The sequence below is a fragment of the Haliaeetus albicilla genome, chromosome Z (genome assembly GCF_947461875.1).
Source record: "Haliaeetus albicilla chromosome Z, bHalAlb1.1, whole genome shotgun sequence".
Taxonomy (NCBI): domain Eukaryota; kingdom Metazoa; phylum Chordata; class Aves; order Accipitriformes; family Accipitridae; genus Haliaeetus; species Haliaeetus albicilla.
In genome coordinates, this window is record NC_091516.1 from 42048347 (window position 1) to 42070405 (window position 22059).

Genomic DNA, 22059 nt, shown 5'->3' on the forward strand with positions numbered 1-22059 from the left:
CATGATGTTTCTCGCTATCAGTTTCATGGCAAAACTCAGTCCATTTCAGATCAATCCCAAAGAACCCAAGCACAAATAAGAACTATGAGTTACTTTGAAGTTGAGGCATAAGCAACAACTTGGGGTATTTAGAACTGGGGTTTGTTTGTGAGGCTGTTTCCCCTCACAAAACCATAACGACTGCTGGCTCTATAACCAGGGAGTAAGTAGATAAGATAAAAAACGAAAGATAGGATTACCCTCACAGTGTTTGCACATCCTTCTCCTGACCATCAGCAGGGTACGTGTAGGTCCAGTAATGCTGCCTGAGCGTTGCTGTCTCTGCTCCAGTGCAAAGCTCCACCTCACCAGATCCAGGTCTCTCCCTGGAGTCAGCCAAAGTTCCCCATCACCTTCAAGCCCCACCAGAGGAGTGAGAGACAGCTTGTGCATCTGCTTCACACCACAAATGCTCCTGAGGATCAAACCTGACCCAGCAGTACCTCCTTCCTCTGCAGCTTGCTGACGTGGAGGACTTTGCCATGGCCAAGGGCATCACAGCCAATGATTTATGGTTGCTTTTTTCCTTGTCTCTTTTCCCTGTCACACACCATCAGCTTCAGCTGGAGATATGATAGATACTAGGCTAGACTAGCTTTTTGTCTGACCAGGATGGTAATTTTTATGGGTGCTGAAATATGCTTGAGGATGGAGTGAAGGATGGGCATGTGGGCCTGTTTGACAAGGGAAAATATGGATGTGGAGGATTTTTCAAGCAGGAGTGGAAGATATGCACTTGACAAGGAATGAATGTATCAGCATCTTAGGGAGTCCTTCCTTAAGCAGCTGCCCGTTTCTTATGTTCTCAGTGCTCTGCTACTGCCCTGGTGCCTGCTACATCTCTTTCCCCAGTACCACTATCTGCATTTCTAACAAACTCTCTTGCCTGCAGCATGCTGTATGTAACATTTCCAGGGAGGAATGTGGGGGTGGAAAGACCACATGAGGTCATGAAGTTTTTGTGGAGTTGCAATTTGATCCAAAAAGTGAATTACCAGGTGCTTCTTCAGAGAGGGATTGGGGGTTATATTTAAATACCTCATTTAGTAAGGCATTTTACTCCAGAAGAGAATCAATTCCATTTATTCTCTAAATGCATTTGTTTTACCATAGCATAATTCCAGGATGATCTTTAAATTGATCAGTAGATTGAACTCAACAAATTAAGAAATAATAGGAAAAAAAGACAATGCTATATATCATTTTTCCTAACACAGAGGATTTTACCAGGCTACTGAGTAATGAAACTTTAAAGAGGCAATACATTTCAGATGTTTATTTTCAGAAATTTACCTTTACCTTGCAGGGAAGGGAGAGAGTAGGGGTACAGCCCCACTACTGTAATCAGCACTTGAACTCTGTGTTCCAGGGCCAGTGTGGATATAGCATCAATCAATAGGCTTTAATCAAGGAGGGGTGGCAGAAGAGGTTTGATGTGACTCTGCAAATGGACATACTGCTTCTGGAATGGTTGTTACCTCTTGGGGAGGCTTCTTGTAACAGAAGGTTCGTAGGAAAGGTCTTAGACTCCTGTGAGCTGTATGCAGGGGTGCGGCTGTTCGTAACTTGGCCGGGAGGCTGCTGGGTCTGCTCCTGGTTCTCGAGTGGACAGAGCTGCTGAAACACAGGTTGTATTTTTTTTCTGCTGTGTTTCTGAACAGCAGTGTTGAACGCTGATCTCCTACCCACTTGTTCAGGCATTCAGCAGGGAGGATCAGCTGGAGGCAGTAATGGCACTGCTTATACATGCTTGGAAAGCAAGAGCCTGTGGTCAGCAGCCTGTTTATGCAGGGACACCTGGAAAGCTCATCCAAACAAGCTTTTAAAGTGCATACGTGAAGCCATATTGGATCACCACTTGCATTTTTTTTTTTTAACCTAGCTCTAAACCAGCTAGAATTAAGATCACTTTATTTCTGAAGGTGTGTCCCCACCATAGTTAAACTCAAGTACTTTAGATTCACACTTTGAGTTAGTTCAGTTAAAGCTTTGCAGTCTACCCTTGTGCCAACAGCCCTAAAATGCTTTGCCCTTGCTGCTTAGCCTGACTAAGTCTCTAGCCCCAGTTGAGTCTCCAGGGGAAATAAGGGAGACCCAGCCCACAGTGCTGCTGTGGTCTTACACATGACATGCTGCGCAGATGCAGGGGGAAGTCAGCTTGGGACCATGTTCAAGAGGAGGGGAGAAGTGGTGGAAAAGCAAGGGGGTAGGACTGGGATTTGTGGGGCTGAACATCAAGCAGTGGGAAATGAGTGAGTGAAGAGAGGTCCTTGGTGGAGAGCAAGGAAAGGAGGGATGAGGGTGGGAGAAGAGAGCTTGGGAAGCAAGATGCATCTGGGAGATGAGGGTGCAGGAGGGGTGGTGGAGAGATTCAGGGTCACTTTTGGCTCAGTGGGAGATGGGAGATTGAGAAGGGGGGGAAACTGAGGCATGACAAACCCACAACAAGGGTGGGATGAGTGGGACAAAGGAAGGTGGCCTTGCAAGGGGAGGGAAAAGGCTGCCGATGCAGATGGCGTTGTGCAGCCCCACTTCCCCCAGGGTCAGCAGGCAAAATTACTTCACTGGCCATCCTCATCATCTTTTCCCTGCCTGGAGAGCCACGCTGTTTCCATGCAGTGACCATGGCAACCCAAGTTTTTGACTGGCTGCTCTAGGATGGTAGCCGTAATAGCGGTAATGAGTATTGACGGAGGGGAGGGGAAGGCAAGCAGCTGTGGAGCCGGGGAAGTTGCCTGAGTACAGTAATCGTGTTTGGCAGGTCAAGGGTGAACTGTGGCCTGCGGGAGTTGTACAATGCCCAAGGCTAGCAAAGTGGTGTTATAATAAACCCCAGATGTTTCCGCTATTTACAATGTATACCTTATGTTTAAACCTGAAAATGCATCCTAGGATCTGGTGGGTAGGGAAACAGTTATTAGCTGCTTGGAAAGGACTTGCTGGTAATGTATCTGTTCCCCCTTGATATTAGCTGTTGCCTGTTTAAAATATAAATCTTCTAAGCAGAGACTCTCACAAGCAGCTGCTTTGCCAAACCAGTGGTTCCATTCGGCTTCATGAGAAACAGCACTGTCCCCCTGACAGTTTTTTGGGAGTATGCAGCCTGGGCACAGCAGCCCTGGGAGCCGTGCTAGCAGCCTGTGTGCGTTGGTGTGGGAGAGGCAGTGCTGTCAGGCACGGGAGCGCAGCCAGTCACAGGTGTGCAGAAATGACCATTTAATTTCCCCAAACTAATGGTTTTAGAGCTTGGAGCCAGAAGCCTTGATGTATGTTATGGGCCACAGCAGAACCACAGCAACTTGAATAAGCATTGGGGGGGGGGGGGAGAAGGGGGGGACGACAGGACACACCTTAGTTGATTCGGCTTTTATGTCAAAACAATGGCTTGTCTACAAGAGTAAATGTCAGCTAAACTGTGAATTTACAGCCCAATGGTTGCTCTGCACAAACCCTCCAGGTGACCAGTCCTACAGCTGGTCCAGGCAAGGCACTCAAAATACTAATATTTAAAGTGAATGAGTTCAACTGTGGGAAGCCCTGGAGCGGACATTAGTGTTCAGAGATGAACCATTCTGAGTGAATTGGAGTTGAATCTGCTTTGGAAGTGAATTAAACCAAAGCCACCCAAATTTGGAAGGGACATGTTTGCTTTGATGTTTTATTGGATTTAACAAATGCAGGAGAAATGCATACCTCCAGTGAATCCTGATTAACAATTCATGCACGTACCCCGCCTGCCCACACTCCCTGTGCATCGGTCTGCACTGTGCCACACTCACCCATCGCATGGGAACTTGGTGTATGAAGAGGCTTGTCTGGACCCCTCACCACAGGGTGTACAGACACTAGCGCTTTGTGTAGGGATTGAAAGAGGAGTGCTTTAAGTTAGGCTGTGTGAAAACATTGCTGAAGATCAAGCAACAGTTTGCAAGGAAAATGGCCAAAAATGGAGTCCTGGATGACCAGTTCAATTTACTTCTGCTGAGAACCCTTTGCCCAGGATACCTGGGCATGTAGGAGAGTTGAGTAGTCACATTACGCAGCACTTTCATGTCTTGGTATGGCTTTTGGGTCTGTGTAGAAGTGAATCTTGGGCATCGGGGGGAAAACTATGCTGATTTTGACAGTTGCTGTTGAGTTGTTCTTCCTTGTTCTCTGTTTCTATCCCAAACATTCCCAGTGCAGCTATCCCATTGCAAGTCTACGGTGGCTTCTACTAAAGGCAATGTCTTTTCTTCCCGAGCTTTATTGTCCTCCCACATCCTGTGTGCCTGCCCTAGAGTGATTTTCTTGAATTTTAGCCCTGATGGACAGCTCCCTGCCTAGCCATCCAGTTTTACAATATTTCACATCACGCCTCATAAGAAGGGATACGGTACAAGTATTCTGCTAGGCAGACTGCCTGTGATGTCGATGGCTCTCTGTACCTCTCTCTCATTCTCTTGGACTCATTATCATGGGTGAAGGATGATTCATTTTAGTGGTTTCTAATGTGACACTCCAGTTTAGAATGCAGTAAGCCACTCTAGTTAATATGAAGCCAATGCCTGAGGTGACTGAGTGTGCAATAACCAAAGCTCTGTAAATTCACATCCCATCCCATCCCATGAACTAGCTTCCCCACATGGAAAGCCCCAGGTGTAGAAATGTCACTTGTCTGAGATCTTTTTTGAATGCTAGAGTTGTCTGTTTTGCTGATTGAGAAAAGTTTTTTTAATGTTTTTCACCTATTTCAATGTGATGACAAATTTTTTTCAAAGTGAAGTTGCAGAGTAAGAGTTAAAACAGCAAAACCCTGCATTTTTTTCTCCCAGTCTATGCCTAAAACTGACCTGCCTCTCCTTTTTTAAGGACACGATGACCATATTCAAATGTGACTCCTAGAGTCACTTTTAGTACTTCTTTGTTTAGTGAGCCTGTTGATTGTGAATTCAAAACATGTTTTAATAAAATTTCTGCTTCTCTCCTCCCCTGTGTGTCTAGCAGATTCAACTAATGTAAGTCCAGTCAAAATTATCTTTTTCTGTATTTTAGTCTTCATCCTTCCACAGAATAAACAGTCAGATAACAAATACATCAGATAATACATTATTTTGCAGCATAAAAAAAAAAGATCTAAGAACTTATAGGGTGATTATGTGTATATATTCAGTTATACAATTGTCTAAACAAATGGAGGGCAGAGATAGCATATCCTCAGAGCTTGGAAAACTGAGTTATCAAACTGAGAATAAGGGCTATGCTTAATAACAAATAAAAGTGTCATAATAGTTAGCAACCAGTGAGAACCTTTCTCTTTTTTTTTTTTTTTTTTTTTTTTTCTTTTCAAGGAAAGAATGGGGTATAGAAAGGAACAAGATTATTAAAACCTGCTGTTTAGGTCAGTGCTTCCTCTGATTATTTAAATTTTGTTTAAGATTGGGGAAGCAAGCCATGGGGATTAAGAGCTGTCAAACCTCTCACTACTATCAAAACAATGCCATCTCATGAGCACTGAGAAATACTGAGAAACAAAAAACTTCACAATTTTTTGTATCTACTTAGAAAGATTGGGATGAAGATACTGTGAGAAAGAGGGCACCTGGCCCTGGAGATTTTTGCCTTTCTTGGCATAGAAACCTGGACTTCCATGATTAGACGCTGTGTTCTGTGTGTGCTCAGTCAACCCTGGACAGGTCTGTGAAGGCTGCAGATGGAGGTGCCACGCGCTGCCAGCAGAGATGATGACTTTGTTGTTGTTTTACTGAATTTTGACCCTCCTGTATGCACTCTCAACTCATGTCAGACCTATTAATGAGAATGGCTTTTGGGCCCTTTCACACCTCCCTGAACATATAGTGTGTGCTCGCTTCCTGTTCCTCCATCACAAATAGCTTGATTGTTCTAGAGGCTCCAGGAAAACACTATTTTGATACTGTTGTTCCTGAATCCTTGGTCTGTTCATGTACTACTGGAAATTGATGGCACTCATGAGACAAAACAGTCTGCAAGAAGATCATACCTGGTAATAATGAATTCCAAAGTCCAAAGCATGTCTTAAATTCTTTCCAGAAGCAATGATTAGAAGGGAAAAATACAGTAGACATTCAGTATAATGACACTGTTGGTTTTTGTTATTACCTTTTTCAGTCATGTTGGGTAGACAGACAGACATTCAGAATGAGGTAATGCTGTGAAAACAGTATGCTTATCATCCACAGAGCACTTTACTGTCTTGTTTCCATTTCTCTCAGCAATAATGGTGTCCTGCTTGGTTGCTTCCTGCATAAAATTCCCTTTGCAGCCAGAAGGGGGACTCAGGATATTAAATTTCAGCAGGTGCTGTTGAACTCAGCCCTTCGGTTCTTTCTTCTGAACATCCCTTTCTGATACTGTTGCGATTCTTTCTTGTCTTCCTCCATCAATCTTTCATGGCTTTTATTTGCATGGCTTTCATTATTATGTACTTACCAACGTAGGACAAATTTTGCAGTAGGAGGTACTGAAATGCTAGGACACACGGCTGAAACCAGATTCCAGTCCATCAGGAAGGGAATTTGGTATATCTTTTCTTTGTCTATTTATCATGGGGGGGGTCAGTCCCTGTATTATTGGGTCTCCCCACAGTTATATCTTCTCCCCAGTGTGTAGGTAGAATCCCAGACTGTAATTAATAAGGGAATATTTTGGCTGTTGTGACACTGAAACACAGGAGAGTGTTGTGAGACCCAAGAGAGGATCCTTGGTCTGCTGGATGGACTTCAGACCATCGCCCAGCTCATGATGAAAGAGAATACATGGACATTTCTAAGCAGAGATATGTATGTTGCTTCATGATGGCAGCAGCAGTGAACTAATCTATGAGAGAAAAGTCAGAGGTAAAAAAAAAGCCAGATGGTATGGATATATCATTTTAGGTAAATAGCAGACCCATCTTTTGCTCATCACCAGGACGTGAATCCTGCCTGCCACTGGGCTTGTTGTGAGACAGCCCTGTTCTCTGTGCTCATGCCACCTTGCAGGACTAAGTCTTACAGGAAACCTGATACACCTGCCAGTTCTGCTGCTGGGGTTGCACAACAGTTTCCATTGTAAATCCTCATTTTCCCAAACCTTTTTAGGATCAAGCTTTTATCTTTGATTTATTCATGTAATATGGGTTTCTTTCTCATGTCTTCTAGAAAATCTGGACAAAAGAGATGACTGGCAACCCCCTAGGGTTCAGCACAGTTGGGGATAAAGTTATGCATTCTGCTTGTTCCATGCTATTTTCAATGAAAATCCAGATTGGAACTTGACATGATACCATCTTTTTAGGATAATGTGGTTTTGTTTGGTTCATGAAAGACTGCTTTTTTTTTTGAAGACTACTAAAAGAAAGAAAAAAGTGACAACATAAGAATTAGTCTGAACACTATGCAGAGGGTCTCTGAAGGGAGATTTGATTCTGGTTTGATGCTTTGATCTCATCTTATTGCTTGGGGAAATATCCCTCCTCTGTCTGTCAAGGAGCAGCAGCCTTCTCTAACAGATTTTGCAGTTATTTACTTCAGATAGCTTCAGAGAGACACAGTGGCCACATGTGATGAGGCTGGAGCCTTTATTGTAATGCTGGCTCTGCAAGAAATAGATAAGCAATCTTCCGGGCTGCTGCAGCATGACACCAACACCAGCATGTGGGAACCTTCTTGCTTTTCCTCACCTGGGCTTTTTTCTGGGGAGTTGTCTCATGGTGCTCCTGCATGAGATTTTGACTCTGTTAGCACAGCAGCAAGGGTGTCGATTGCTGCCTTCCTTGCAGCTCAGCTGTCCGAACCTAAGCAGAGCTGGTTTGAGGTCTGTTCAATGGGACTCAGTGGTAGAAACAGCTTTGCTGCAGATTTGCTTGCAGTCATTCTAGCAAATTTTCAGTAATTTCTCAGCAACAGAAAAGCACATTTATGCTGGATGCTATGTGTATACAGTCCAGGTGATTCATGATTGAAATCCATGTCAGCACTGGGAATTAAAAGCAAAGGAAGAGTTTCTTGTTGCAGAAATAACAACTGAAACTTTTACTAGTAAATATGTGAAACAGATAGATTACAGGAGGTGATATACAGAAATCTCCGGCTCAGTAGTAGCAAAATGAAGCTGTTGTGCATGTGGGTATTATCCTTGAGAATGAAACAAAAAGGAGACCAGGAAAGGGATGGGACATTGGTCTGATTAGTCCTTTTGTGCAGAGCTTTATAATCACATTCATGCGTTTCTACCCTGAACGATGAATGCGTATTAACATATATGAGTGTTAACACACAAAGTCACTGTCATTAAAGTCAGGTTTCTTAAATCAATTCAATTGAAGCAGAGAGAGCATTGCCTCTAGAAAGACCTGTTAGGACTAATTTAATCCAGAAGTTTATTGATTCAACTTAATTTGTTAAGGAATTGATTTTAATGTGAGTTTAATCATAAATCAGCTTTAAATCTGTTTAAGTGTGTTCACACTGAGGCTTTGCATTGGTTTAAATAAAATTGATTTATGCTTTACTTAGAAATCTGCAAATTTGGGTATAGATAAGGTCTGTACTTTATTTTTTCCCCTTAGAAAGACTATAGCACACTTCTCTGTCTTCTGGAGGGAAAGTCTAACTGTATCAAATCAATGACAAAGCATTTTATTTTCACAGGGCCTGAATTTTACCTTAGTACTGTGCTGCGTCTTCAGTTCTTATTGTATAGCAAATAAAGCCCTGGATACTTGCACACTTGATATAACCAATTTCCAGGCTGTGATTTTATCCAAAACTGTGACACACGAAAACCATTTGTAAGTTTAAAAGAAGAGGTAGAGAAAGGGAGGTTTACTTGATTTACCATGTCTTTATTCTTTTTACTGGCAGCCTGTTCAGAATTTATGGAGTGCAGTTTATTCTCCAACTCCTTTTTAGCTAAACTTTACAATATAGTCTCTGTTCTGTTAATGGAGAGCCTAGATTGGGGCATAAGATTTGGTAAATTATGCACATTGCTTACTACACTTTATATATTTGAGTGGCTCTATAAGGGCTGCCTGTGGCTTCTACATAAAGAATATCACCTTCCTACAATAAAATCCATAATTCCTCCTCGACAGTAGATGCTGGTGGCCACAATAACAAGGGTTAGATATGTAGGATGTTAAATAGTTACTATTTAATGTATGTTACAGTCTTTTTCACATAGTCATAGATTTTAAGACCATTGAGGGTTTTTGACAGAAGGATATATAAACATCTGGCAGGATGGGCTTGATCATTATGGACCAGGAGCTCCAGGCTGAACTTGATGGCCTGGAGAGCTATTTCACAGTTTTCTGTATTTGTGTGATGGTCCCACTCCTGTGTGGCCCACCACTTAGCATTCACACAGGTTTCCTGGTAGGCAATTCCACCACTTATGGTTGATCTGGAATATGTTTTTTAAAAGCCTTGTAATTTTTCCTGCATAATTTTTGAACTTCTGTCCACAGTCGAGAAACCATTTCAGAATTGCATAAAGTGTTCCTATCCCTCCTCCAGTGACTGCTGGACCATGGCATGTTTCTGCATGCTTTACTGATCATGTGGTTATGGATTTCTGGAAGTTGACCTTTAAAAGGATGTCCAATCTTGTATAATAATTTAACCAGGGGAGATGCTTCTAATTAGATCTTTTTGCAAGCTGTTCCTGATTGCAGGTATTCAGCAATATTTATTTGTAAGAATTTTGTTTAATTTTTCATTTGTCTGAAGATAGCCGGTGCACATTTTTAAGCAGCTGTGACATAAACGTTTCCTTTTCACTGCAGTTGCCTGTTCTGTTTTGTCATAGCTGCAGAGTATAAATGCAGGATTCAGTATATGTTGGAAGTAAATTATACTGAAGGGTATACATTGAGATCCTCTCTGCGTACTGCGCAAGCCCATAATGTTAAGTGCCCTGTTTAGATTTTTGCTGAGCTGGGTTTGAGCTGATGATTTGTGTGCTATGCCCAGGTTTATCCAGGTTCTCAGCTCCTGAAATGAGTCAAGTGGCTTTTGGTCTCATTGGCTAAACTGTTTGCACACCTTCTGGTAAAAAAGGAAGATTTTGCTAACAGATGTGTCCAAGTGACGGCCACCTCAGTCAACTGAAGGGGCCAGGACTAGTTGTGCTCTGTCCCTGGGGAAAGGCACGTCCTTTTGCTGTGGGAGTGGCACCCTTGTGACACTGTCAGACCATGTGGATTTTCCCTTAGCATGTAGGTATGAAAGCAGTCATCTTCTGAATTGACTTAGGAGTGGAGGCACAGCATGCTCCACCAGCAATGGCTCCGACTTTTTCTACCTGGTACAGATTTCAGCAGACAGAGGCAGGGGGGCTGCTCTTTCAGGTGTTATGCAGCTGGGATGGCACTAGCACATGCTCTGCTCTGTCTGTGATCAGCACCAGAAGAAAATGACAAAGAAAAGCATTAGAGGCAACTCTGGTTAAGCCTGGGTGGGGACAGACCCCACTTTGGGGTTGCAGTGGAAGGGCTGCCCTTGCCTTCCACAGGTTTCCTCTGTCTTTGAGCACACAGATGTTTTTGTAGGCCTATGTCCTTCCACAGCCTGTGCTAAACACCCACATAAATCCCCAAAAGACAGTATTGCTAGAAGAGCTGACCACAAAGGATTTAAAGGAGAGGAGGGGAAGGAAAGTGGTGAATGAGGAGCCAATACCCATAGTGTTGTTTGACTTGTGCATTAGCAAATCAATGTCTTGAAAGTTTCAAAGTTCTTCACACTGCTGTAAATACTTTATGCAGCCCTTAATGCAACAGCAACTTCTTCCTTTTCATGCTCCAGTCATTCTTGTTTTCTCCAAATTTCTACATTTTGATTTAGTTTCTGTTCATGTCAAACAAGCCATCAGACAGGTTTCAGTTCAGGTTTTCCACTTTCCCACCTCAAAATTTCAACATGGATGAGTGGTTCAGTGTAGGCAGGAACATTAGTGGACAAATGAACCCTCTAAACTGCCAATTGTGCCTGAGGATGCCCAGAAATTTTCTCATGTACTTTGTGAAAAGTGGTGGTGTCTGTGTGAACTTTATGAGAGGGAGATTTTGGGGGACTTTTGGGGAGGCAGTTGTTTTTGTAAATCCCATTTTGGGTCTTTCTGTGTACTCACTAATTATTCTTTCCAGTGGTTATATCCCCAAACTCAGATTACTCAGGTATCCTTGGTGGTGATGGCAGTGACTCTAGCTCTGTGAACCTGTGTAGGATGAGGTGGTTAGCAGTCACCTGTTGAGGTGCCCTACATCCCACAGTCTGGGAATTGCCTTCTGACCACCATTTCCACTGAATTTCACCTGTAATGGCACTCCTATTCCCTGTGTTGTATCATTTTCAACAAGGTGTCCATGTGGGAAGCAGGTCCTTCTGGTTTTCTTGTTCGACATGGAGAATTTTTTTAATACTGAGCAAATTTATGTGAATCCAATGACTACAACATTGTTTGATGTTATTTAAGTTCTGCATCATGCACTAATATGGCAGACTGTTGCTTCTATACATGTACAACTGAGCTCTCACTGGAAATAGGGACAAATCGGCACGCTTAATTAGGAAGATCTCTGACCAGGCACCTAAAAGTGTGCTGGCAATGTTGCTGGATGTGTGCTGTTATTCCTTCTCTTAAGGCTTCCACAGCCTCAAAAGGATGAGGAAGATTTTGAGAAATATGAAGGCCTGCCATGAATACGTCCGCACTGGGCAATTTATTGGCTGATGCATGGTATGATTTTGTCTATGAAGTGAAACTATTGCAGAATCAGAAGAAGCTACAAAGCCCAGAAAACAGTTTAAGCCAGGAGAAAAAATGGGCCCCTGATTAGGATCAAGGGAAAGCAATCACTCATGTCATTTGTACATAGGCATACCAGCTTTGTTGGAACAGTGTGAAGGGAAAGAGCATGATGGAGAAATGCTGAGAGGGTGGATAAGCAACTGGTGAGACCAGAGGAGATGGAAACAAGAGTTATAAAATATAAGATAGTACAGGTAAGCTTACAGGATTTGACACACAGAAGTCTCTGTGTTTTCTGATGGTGGCAAATACAGGAGTGTGTCAGAAAATACAAAATGCGAGAGGGAGAGGAGGAATGGCTGCGGCACTTTTCAGCCCTCCGATTGAAAGGCTAAAGCTCTAAGGAAGGTATAAAAAAAAAAGTCAGTTCTACCAAAAAAAAGGGAATTACCCAAGAACTGGATTTTCGTCAGTAATCCAGAGGAATAACCTCTGAAATTATACCAAAGGAGAAGATCGTTGTGTTGCACATCTTTCCTTCCTTGCCTTTTTTTTTCTCCATTTGTTTTTATTCTTCCCAATATGATCTTAGGGCACACCAACATGGCTACATGTGTACCACAGCTGAGACCCAAAGTTTAAGTTTCACATGCTTCTCAGCCCGATGATCTGGTGGACCTTCCAATTCTGGCCTTAAGGCGTAGTCTGAGACCCAGCCAAGTTAACAGTGCAGTCACAGCCTTTGCTTTTAGGTTGTTTTCTCAGCTGCACTGGTCTCTGTTTGGTGACTTATTGCATGCCTTTTTTCAAGCAAAGATAGAGATTAGTGCTGAAAGTACTTATGCTGGAGAGCAAAGAAGAGAAAGAGACATATATATGATGCAGCAAGCCATGCTTCCTCCCCTCACCTGACTTCAAGGCACGCAACTTGAGACAAACTTTTTTAATGTGCAGCCCTGAAATTCAGCTCTTAAATCAAAAGTGGCTTCATGTAAAAAAAAATCACTGAGTACTTGCAAGTCCCCTTGAAGTCCATGGGATTTATGCCTGCATAGCATTTCTGTGCATTGGATTGCTTTAATTTTAGCACTGAAATAAAGATTCTGGAGTCTACCTTTATGCACTTAGGTATGTAAAATATGGACCTGCAGATTTTTATATCGACTTTATGAGCAGTTGTACCTGAATCACTTATTGGATATTTATTTTATACTGTCCCCACATTTTCAGTCTGTATGATCAGGTTTTTGTATTGACAGTGTCTAACAGGATCATCAAAGTTTATCAGGGATGCAGCCAGTTGGAGTCAGCTGAAGCATTGTGAACCAGAGGAGAGAGTATTTAATACAATCAGGCAGTGTGTTCCTGCAGACACGATCATCAGTAAATAAATTAAGTGTTGACCTTTAAATTGCAATCTTTAGGTTAGACGCTTGCTCACACTCAGCTTCTCTTGTGAAACCTACATTTTGCTATCTTTGAACGCAGTTCCCTGTCTCTGAGGAGGTCTAAGCTCAGAAACTGATATCTTGAGTGACTGCAGGAGGCTGGACAGCCTGGCGTTATCTTATTACACTGAATAAATGGGCACTCTCAGGTTTTCCCTCGTGGACATGATACTTCTAGACATGCCAGTTTGTCACTAACATCCTTTTTCTGGCTCCACTGGAGATGCTTATTACTGTTATAGTGGAGGAGGGAGTCGTGAGACCTTCTCCATTTGTACAGTTCTTCCAGATGTCCATTTTCATTGTCCTGTTGAAAATCCTGCCTTGTCAAGGTTAGTGGGGAGTAGTGAGACCTTCTGCATTTGCACAGTTCTTCTTCCATATGTCCATTTTCAGTGTTCTGTTGAAAATCCTGCCTTGCCAAGGTTATGTTATGAGTTGGCCCATGATACTCTCATTGGAAGGGTTTACTGGGTTTCTGACAGGGAGAATGACAAGAGGATTAATGCAAGCTCAGAGAGCAGCTTCATGGCTAGGGGTAAATATCCATGAACATTGGCATGACATACCATGTACTTGAAAGCATCTCACCCTGAATAAACAAATACTTTAAGTGGAGATCTATGAGTTTGCTGGGTGCACCATTACTTTGAAAGGACCAAGTGAGACTTCAGCACGTCATACCTAAGTCTATCAGGCTTACTGAGTTTAGACTCAAACTCTCCACAGCATGAGACAAGCAGTTCCTGGTCAGGGTAATCAGAGTTGCAGTTGGCTTTGTGATTAGCTTTTGGAAGTGTTTACTCTGATTTATAGTGGCATTTGCTGGTTCCTCACTGGTCCAGTGTTCAAAGAACATGGCTGTAGTGCTATATCCCTCCCTATTGCTCTGTCTCTTGGCTCCTGAACATGTTGCTAGCCATTCCTGTGGCATTCCCCTTTCTTTTGGCCTTACAACATCTACAATTTCTGCAAAAATTTCTTTTTAACATCACTAGGAAGAATAAGATTACGTGGGTCTTGGTTTTACATGTAGTGCTCAAGACAAATGTCAGGTTTGCAATTTTTCCTTTTGGTCTTCTACACAGCCATAAGTATTCAAATCATACCAAGACCAAGAAGTTAAAATGTATCTGGCAGTATTTTCAAAAGAGTTCAGAAATGAGAAATTCCCACTTAAGTAGCTAAATCATTTGTTTGGTTTTCCAATCTCTCAGCTCATGTTCAGTTACTCTGGTATTTTGGAGAGCTGGTTATGTGGGATTATCTCCTATCATTACACACAGGGTTTTATCGCATAGGTAATCTGCACACAGATTCAGCATGCTGGAAGGAAATAGCCAGATTTTTAAAAGTGTACAGAATCCAAATGTTGCCTAAGAGAATAACAGGGGGGGATAAAAACCAATAGAAAACAACAGAACTTTGGGGGTTGGGGTTTTTTTAGTTGCTTAGAGCAGGAGCAGTATACAGTTTAAAATGTAGCTTACATGGTTTGTACCAAAGCCGTTAGAAAATCTGGCCTGTTGATGATAAACCTGAGCTTGATTACAATCTCGTATGCAAGGGGAGAAGGCTTTTGGAAATAATGTAATTTGTCTTGCATTACTGACCTGCCTTGAGCATTATGCTACAAAAAAGCAAGTCTGAGGCCAAGGCAATGGGTGTTATTCTTGTGGCTTTTATTACCACTCACCAAGCTGTTGGTCACAATTTTGCACAGCAAACGGTGCACATGTGCCTACTGGCAAGCATGCCTAATACATTCCTGTGCTTAGACTCTTAAAAGGCTTTGTGCCTTCCTAGGAAAAGAAAAGAAAAGGGAAAAAACCCCAACCACTCATGGAATTTCAGCTGAAAGCGTGTAGTTGTGTGATAATATTTTGCAGGTTTCCTGTTTAATTTGTTCAATGTGTTGAGCTTCCATGCAGATTAACTATACAATCAAACACTGAGGGTGAGGAGATTGCTGTAGTTTGCCAAACTCACCAAAGGCCAGAGAGAAGAAGTTATCTCCAGTCATACATTATCAGTGAGTCTTTTGCAGAGAGAATATGGAAGTGCGTGTTCCTTATCTGCAATGATATTATGCAGGCCAGCAGACATACATTTCTGAAAAAATTGCTAACAAAATGACAGATATTCAAGCCATTTCAATAAGCAGAGATATAACACCTCGCATGCTTTTCCCTGTTAAACCCTTCCAACACTGCGGGACGTTTGCTGACACAAGAGCCCCTGCCACTTTGTGAGGGCTCGTCACAGCGTGACAGCCCTCTCTTGCTGTTATCACCCCTGTTGCTTTCTTAGAAAGTCTGTCAAACCAGGGGAGGTCCGTGGGTCACAGAGAGAGGTCCTGACCGGGGAATGTGAAACGCCTGGGGTTAAACGTGGTGCCTTTCTGTGTGTCTAATTAACTCTTAAAATGTGAGGCCCTCCTGGGTTTCAGCACAAGGAATACAGATAAAGTGGATCCCGCCGCACCTTTCATTCAAGTGGTGTCGCTTTCGGGGTGGTTCCACGCTTAGTTTCTGCTGTTTTTCTTCGGGATTTGTCTGTTTTCTTTGCTACCTGGCCCTTGTCATTCGGTGACGGACGTGTGAGGACACTGCTGCCACTGTACCTGAGCTGCTCATGAGAGCATTGCCGAAAACAGGACACACAGGAAATGCTGCAAGGCTCCCTTCCATCTTTCACAACACCTTTGGACTGAGTCATCCTCTCCTTGATGGCACCTCAACCTCCACCCCTGCGCAGGAGGTGCAGAAAGTGTTTTCCTTGCCCTTTCTCCCTCGTTCCCGCCCGCAGCAGCGAGCCTCACCCGGATCGGCGGGCAGTGGCATCGCTGGTGTCAGGAGCGGTGCTGCGTGATGGGCACAGCAAGGAGTGGTGGAAAGGAGCCAAGCTGGCAGGAGATGCCATGGGGCCAAAGGGGGAAGGGATAGGGAGGCAAGGGGAGGGAGGTGTCGGGAGCAATGTCTAGTTATCATTATAAGTATTTTTGCCTCCTTTAATAGCATTTTTACCCCTCAGACAAGGTCCTGTCTTAGCAGCACTGGAGAAATTGGCACAGACTGATGAAAGTCAACTACCTCCTGCAACAGTGGAAGCTGTAGCTGATCTCAATCCAAGCACACAATGCTGTAGTTCTATCAGCACAAGCTTTCTCCTATGCCTGGCAGGTCTGATTAACTTTTGCAAAACTGCAGCTGAAAGGAAATAAACATAGTGTAAATGAAAAGGGGCGGGGGCGGGGCGGGGGGGAGAAACAATCTCTTTTCTGTCATGTCTGTGAACAGCTTTTACTGCTTTCCCTGGAGACCCTGCATGCTTGGACAGCGAGTTACTGTGAATTAGTGAGGGTCACTGCCATTGATTAAATCCTCTTTTATGTTTCCTGGTAACTCCTGAATTATGGCAAGAGCTGAGCATATTAATTTAACACTTTTTTTTTTCATTGACAGTTCTGATGGAGGAAAAAATCTGCAAGTCATTTTGAGCAGATAATATTGAATTAAAATAAAATTCAGGAACAAAATGGCATCTCCCTTTTATTCCCAGTTTCACACTGCGATGTTGACAGGAAAATCAATAACCAGTTGAAGTCTTAAGCACAAAAATTTTGATCCTTGCAAGTGTGGTTATTCTAATTTATGCAAGATATGGACTAGGACCATAATAAGTGAAATATGGTAAAATAAGGAATACTGCCTTTTATTTCACACCTCTGCAGCTCCTTTTCATATATAGTGACAAAAGACTATAACCTTAACTCTTCAATGACAGAATGAAAGTGTATGCAGAAACCTCAGTAGTAAGGCTGTTAATGCTAATTATTTTGTTGGAAAACTGAAAGATTGGTATATTCAAAATTTCTTTCTCTCTTTTGGGTGACTGCCTGAATATTTACATGTGTGCTTATGTAAATGTATGTATATATACAAATACACACACACTCATAGAATTATATTTATTTAAACATACTGATTTCAGAATGGTGTGTGGGCATTTGTTTTTCAGAAAGCAAAAATTGTTTTGGTAGCATTTTGGGAACACCCTGGATTTCCAAAACTATTCTGAGGGGAGTGGAAAATGGGAACCAAAATATGAGAAGGCATTTTGGGGGAGATTTCTTTCTGGTCTTGAAATCCTGGGCCTTACCTGATCCACCACAGTGCCATGCTGACATGTGTCTACCCTGTGTGTAAAACTTCCATGGATGCCCTCCCCAGAGAAGGTCTCCTTCTCAGACGTTTTGCTGATATCTCACCCAATACTTCCTGCCAGGGACTTGTGTTCCACACCAGCAGAGATGCATGAAAAAAGTTGTCACCTTCCTTTTAATCAGAAGTCTTTTAATTATTAAAGGCTGCTCTGTCCCTATCCTGTCTTCTGCTGGTGGCCCAGCAGGTGCCACCTCATTTGCTTGCTCACTGCAGACTGCCTTTTCCCAACCACCGTTGTTTATGCTGCTCTGCTCAAGTCTCATTTTCCACAGAAATCAGGCTTTCCCTGGGCTTTCCTGGGATCAGGAAGGTTGCCTCACATGGAGAACAGGCCATGCTGCTGTCTGCCACAGGCAACTGCTTATTGGGCATGTGTGTATCCAGTTCTTTATACATGCCTCTCATAATTATCAACAAGATGGTGCTGCTTGGTTTTTGTCTGACTGGAATAATAATTAAGGGCGATTGATGTCAGTAAGTCTCCACAAGCAACAGATATCAAAACGTAATCAAGCATGTTCCAGTTTGCCAAAACATTTTGTTGTACTGGACTGTATTGGAGACCTGTTGGTGTCCCGATGAAATCTCCTAATCTGCACATTACAGGGAATCATTTGGCCATGCTGGCCATTTGTTTCCTTGGACACCATTACATCTGTTCAAGGAACAAACCACACTGCAGCTAAAGAATACTGGCTCCCCAGAGGTACAGACCAATAATGGGGCGCAGCTGACCTGGGAAGGACTCACAAGCTATCACCTGCTGCAGCTCCCTGTATTAGCCCTCCCCAGTTGTGTGGTAAAGGTGTTATCTTAAGCCCCAGGGCAAGTAAGGTTAAACTAGGTGTTTTACCTCAATACTGGAGTATGGTAGAGCCTGGTTTACAGCTAGCCCATAGGGTCAAATGAAGGGTAGTGTCTCACAAAAGGACTGCATCTTCTTGTGAAGCCTGTGCTCAAAGATCATTACCGGTTGTGTAATATTAGAGGTCTTTAACTTAGAAAGCCCTAAATGGTTTGAGATTTACCCACAAAAGAAACACTATTGCTACAACACGGTAGAAATTGAGATGCATCAGCTGGAGCCCTTCAGTGTGTGGGAGCCATTGGCTGAGCCTCTTCAATGCAGTGTCCCCTTCTGGGTCCAAAATACCCTTAATTGATATTGATTCTCTTGATGGGCTTCCAAGCCCGTTGTCTCTTGCCTCAGGGAAAGGATATGGCCAAGCTGAGGTTTGAGGTAGGTGTATAATGTGGGTTATAATGTTTGGCTGGAGCAAAAGCCTTTCCCTCAGATTAGGGAAGCTGTCAAGCTTATATTTATGCTTTTAGCTCCCTGTCACATCAGCTGCACCTGCAGCCTTTGGATAGCCCCTGACTCATAGCAGTTGAAAAAAATAAAGCAGCAAGACACCCTCCCTTTCCCTTTCTGTATTATCTACCAAGGCTGCCTGCTGCAGTGTGCTATCTTGTGTCTAGGTGCACACAATCAATTAAGTGTTGTTAGTGCTTCATACCATATTCAGAAGCAGCACTTTAGTTCTTGCTAAGGCTGCATATGGCTTGCAGGTTGTAAGACCCTTGTAAGAGGACTCCAAAAAGTCAAACTAGGCTGTCATTAAATGTGCCTTTATGCTTTAAGGATGATACATGTAACACACAAATGATCCTTATTTTTCAGGTTTTGTTGTAGAAGCATTGCTAGTCTGGGTGGGGTTTTGCTCTCTGTAGCTTGCCTAGCTCAACTTGACTTGGTACTGTTTTCCCTTCTGAGGACGGCCTAATCACCAGCACGTTCTTTTATTTCTTTAGCGGTGCCTCCCAAATTGAAGGAGATGAAAAACCAAGAGGCTGCTGTGGGTCAGAAGCTAGTGCTAAGATGTGAAACCACTTCAGAATACCCTGCGCTCAGATTCAAATGGTTAAAGAATGGAAAGGAAATAACAAAAAAAAACAGACCGGAAAATATCAAGATCCCCAAAAAACAAAAGTAAGTACAGACACATATCTCGCAAGTGGGGCTGGGAGGGATGAGGAGGGCTGTTCACCAGAACACAAGCATTGAGGTTGTTAATTGCAGTATCACAAAGCTAAAAGCTGTGAGTTACAGCAGAAGAAAATTTAAGGAAACAGATAGTGACGTTATTTTTCTTGAACGTATGGATGAAGTGGTAGTATGGTATAAATATTTCATAAACAATTTTCCCTTTTCAATATCTATTTATTTTCTGATAGCCAAAGGCTATCGTTTTAACCAGTAAACCTTGGAGACAGGCCATTTTAAAACTACTGACAAGAACTGAGGTGCCTTATGTTTATTGTCTAAAATCCAAGAACATTTAAAATCATCAAAGCAAAGTATATTTGGAAATATTTTTGAGATTTGCTTTACAAGCAGTCTAGTCCTTAAGAGGGGCTGAATGCTGTCTGCATTAACTTCGAATGCCTTATGCACGCTTGCAGTAGTCCTTTACTAGAGGCATTCCCACACATGCAGAACAAGGCATGGGTCTAGCAATTGTCAGATGAGTAGCAAAGCCTGCAAATCTCATCCTCCTGGCTGGGAGAAAGTGTCCCCTACATGTGACTGATGAACAGTGCCAAAAGATGGTCTGGTGCGTTGCTTCTGCAGGGAAGGAGAAGAAGGTACACAATGCATTTTCTGCATCAAGACAGGAGAAGGCTTTTGCTGTTTGGTCTCTACCTTGTTGTTTAGGTTAAAAAGTTTCAATTGTGGATGCTCATCCATCAAAGAAGTTATGGAAATCTGTTTGAACACAGCCCTTCAACTCTCACTTCTGTTCTCAGTAGGCAGGGCTGCTATCTGCTGCATTGTGCCATGCCAGCCCTTTGTACGAGACACAGAGGATTTGGGGTGTCTGCAAGAGTATCTGCAAGAGATCTTTCCTTCCAGGGTGTCAAGTACCCCCATACTTTTTGTCAGGTCTCAACTCATTAGGCAAAACAGGAGCCAAAATCAAACAGGTGCTTGACTTTCCAGAGTTATTCAGGTTGAAAACCAGATGTCCTGCCCTCCCTTGCAGTTTCTTGTACCCCAGCCTGGGGCACAAAAGTGAAACAAAGAGGGGGCAGAGCAGCATTACTGCAGCCCTCATGCCATGGTCGCACAGACAGCAAGAAGGAACCTCTGATGTCTCCTTCCAGCATTTGTGAAATGGAGCTGTTCCAGGTGGCAGATAGCCTGGCAAATTGTCTGGACCCATTTGCAGGGCCATATGTCTCCATCAGAGTTGTATTTTCAGTCTATTCTCTAAAGAAAATGTTCAGGTCAGAGCCTGGCCCTCAGCTTCCCCAGCAGCACAGTGCTGCCTGTGACCGGCAAACAGTATTTTCTCTTCATACATTTTGGCTGATGCTGATTGACGAAACTCACTGGAGCCAGGATTTCACCTTCTGGGGCTGGGCTGTATCAGTTCAGCATTGAATCAGTAACTGCCTTCTGCCAGCTCCCTTCTTTCTGGTTTGTGGTTTTTTTCCCCACAAAACTTTTGAGGAGCTGGAAGAAGGGAAACTAGCTAATAGCTATTGATTACAGCATGCATGTGGAACGTGTGAGACTATTTTTCAGGCTGATGTGCCAAAACACGTTTTAAATCCCCCAAAAGATACATAATGAAAATAAATAAAATTAGGCCTTTTTCTGAAAAACAGAAATCTGAAGTCCTATTCCCCCACCATCAGCGGGCAGAATGCAGGCTTTGACATGGATTTCACACTTCTGTGTGCTACCCCAGCCACGAGGGTATCACTCATCATTGAAATTTCTCTCTTCTATATTCTGTTTTAAAACAGAAATGTCAGTGTGGAACAGAGAAGCCCTTCCAGTTAGAGATGTGAAAGTCACTGAATGTAGAGTACAAAAAGGGGGAAGACAAGGGATGTCTGCTGACATCTGAAGGATTTTCCTTGCCTTTCTATTTTGAGATTTTAGTTTGAGGGCACATCAGTGCTTTGCCATTTCTTTTTTTGCTTTTTACATGTGCTTCCAGGACTGAGTAGATGTGAAGAGCTTAAAAGGAGATAGATTTTATTTTGATAAAAATTGTGAGAGGCATGTGTTCTAAAGCTAAAGGAAAACAGGTGAAAATGCAGTGCAAATGAATGCCTGAAAAGACATGCAGATTAAAGTAAACAAGGCCATACTATAAAGATCTGATGGCAAATGAAAGGAATAGCAGTGATGAAGGAGTTTTTTCCCCACTTACTTTCTGTATTTTTTTCATGACAGTGCATTGGTAAATGTTTGTCATGTTTGTATGCTGCTATATTGTTATAACAATCATTTTAGTATGAATTTTTTACTATTACCAAGTGTGGGAAACATCAACTAGGAAGGCTAGAGTAGTTGTTGGTCTGTCTGGGATTGTCTGTTTTAAAGGTCAAATGGCTACATAAAAAGTAGGCTATGTTTCTGAAAAACCATTAGCATGCAGGGTACCACAGTCTTATTGACTCCTTCAATCCAAACACTTGAGAATAACACTTTCTACATATTTATGAAAACCTTACAAAGTTTCTAGGTAGTGGCCAATGGCCAGAAGTGACTTTTGCTAATGCCATGTTTTGCA

The 22059-nt window shown here is 42.7% G+C and overlaps 1 protein-coding gene across 12 annotated transcripts in view; it reads left to right on the forward strand.

Annotated features, from left to right (window-relative positions):
- NRG1 (neuregulin 1) overlaps positions 1-22059 on the forward strand; it is a 473863-nt gene that overhangs the window by 299344 nt on the left and 152460 nt on the right. For all 12 annotated transcript variants that reach the window (XM_069777407.1, XM_069777411.1, XM_069777419.1 and 9 more), the window contains one exon: positions 19283-19460. In XM_069777407.1, the coding sequence (XP_069633508.1) occupies positions 19283-19460 (178 nt within the window). The remainder of the gene's footprint in view (positions 1-19282; positions 19461-22059) is intronic.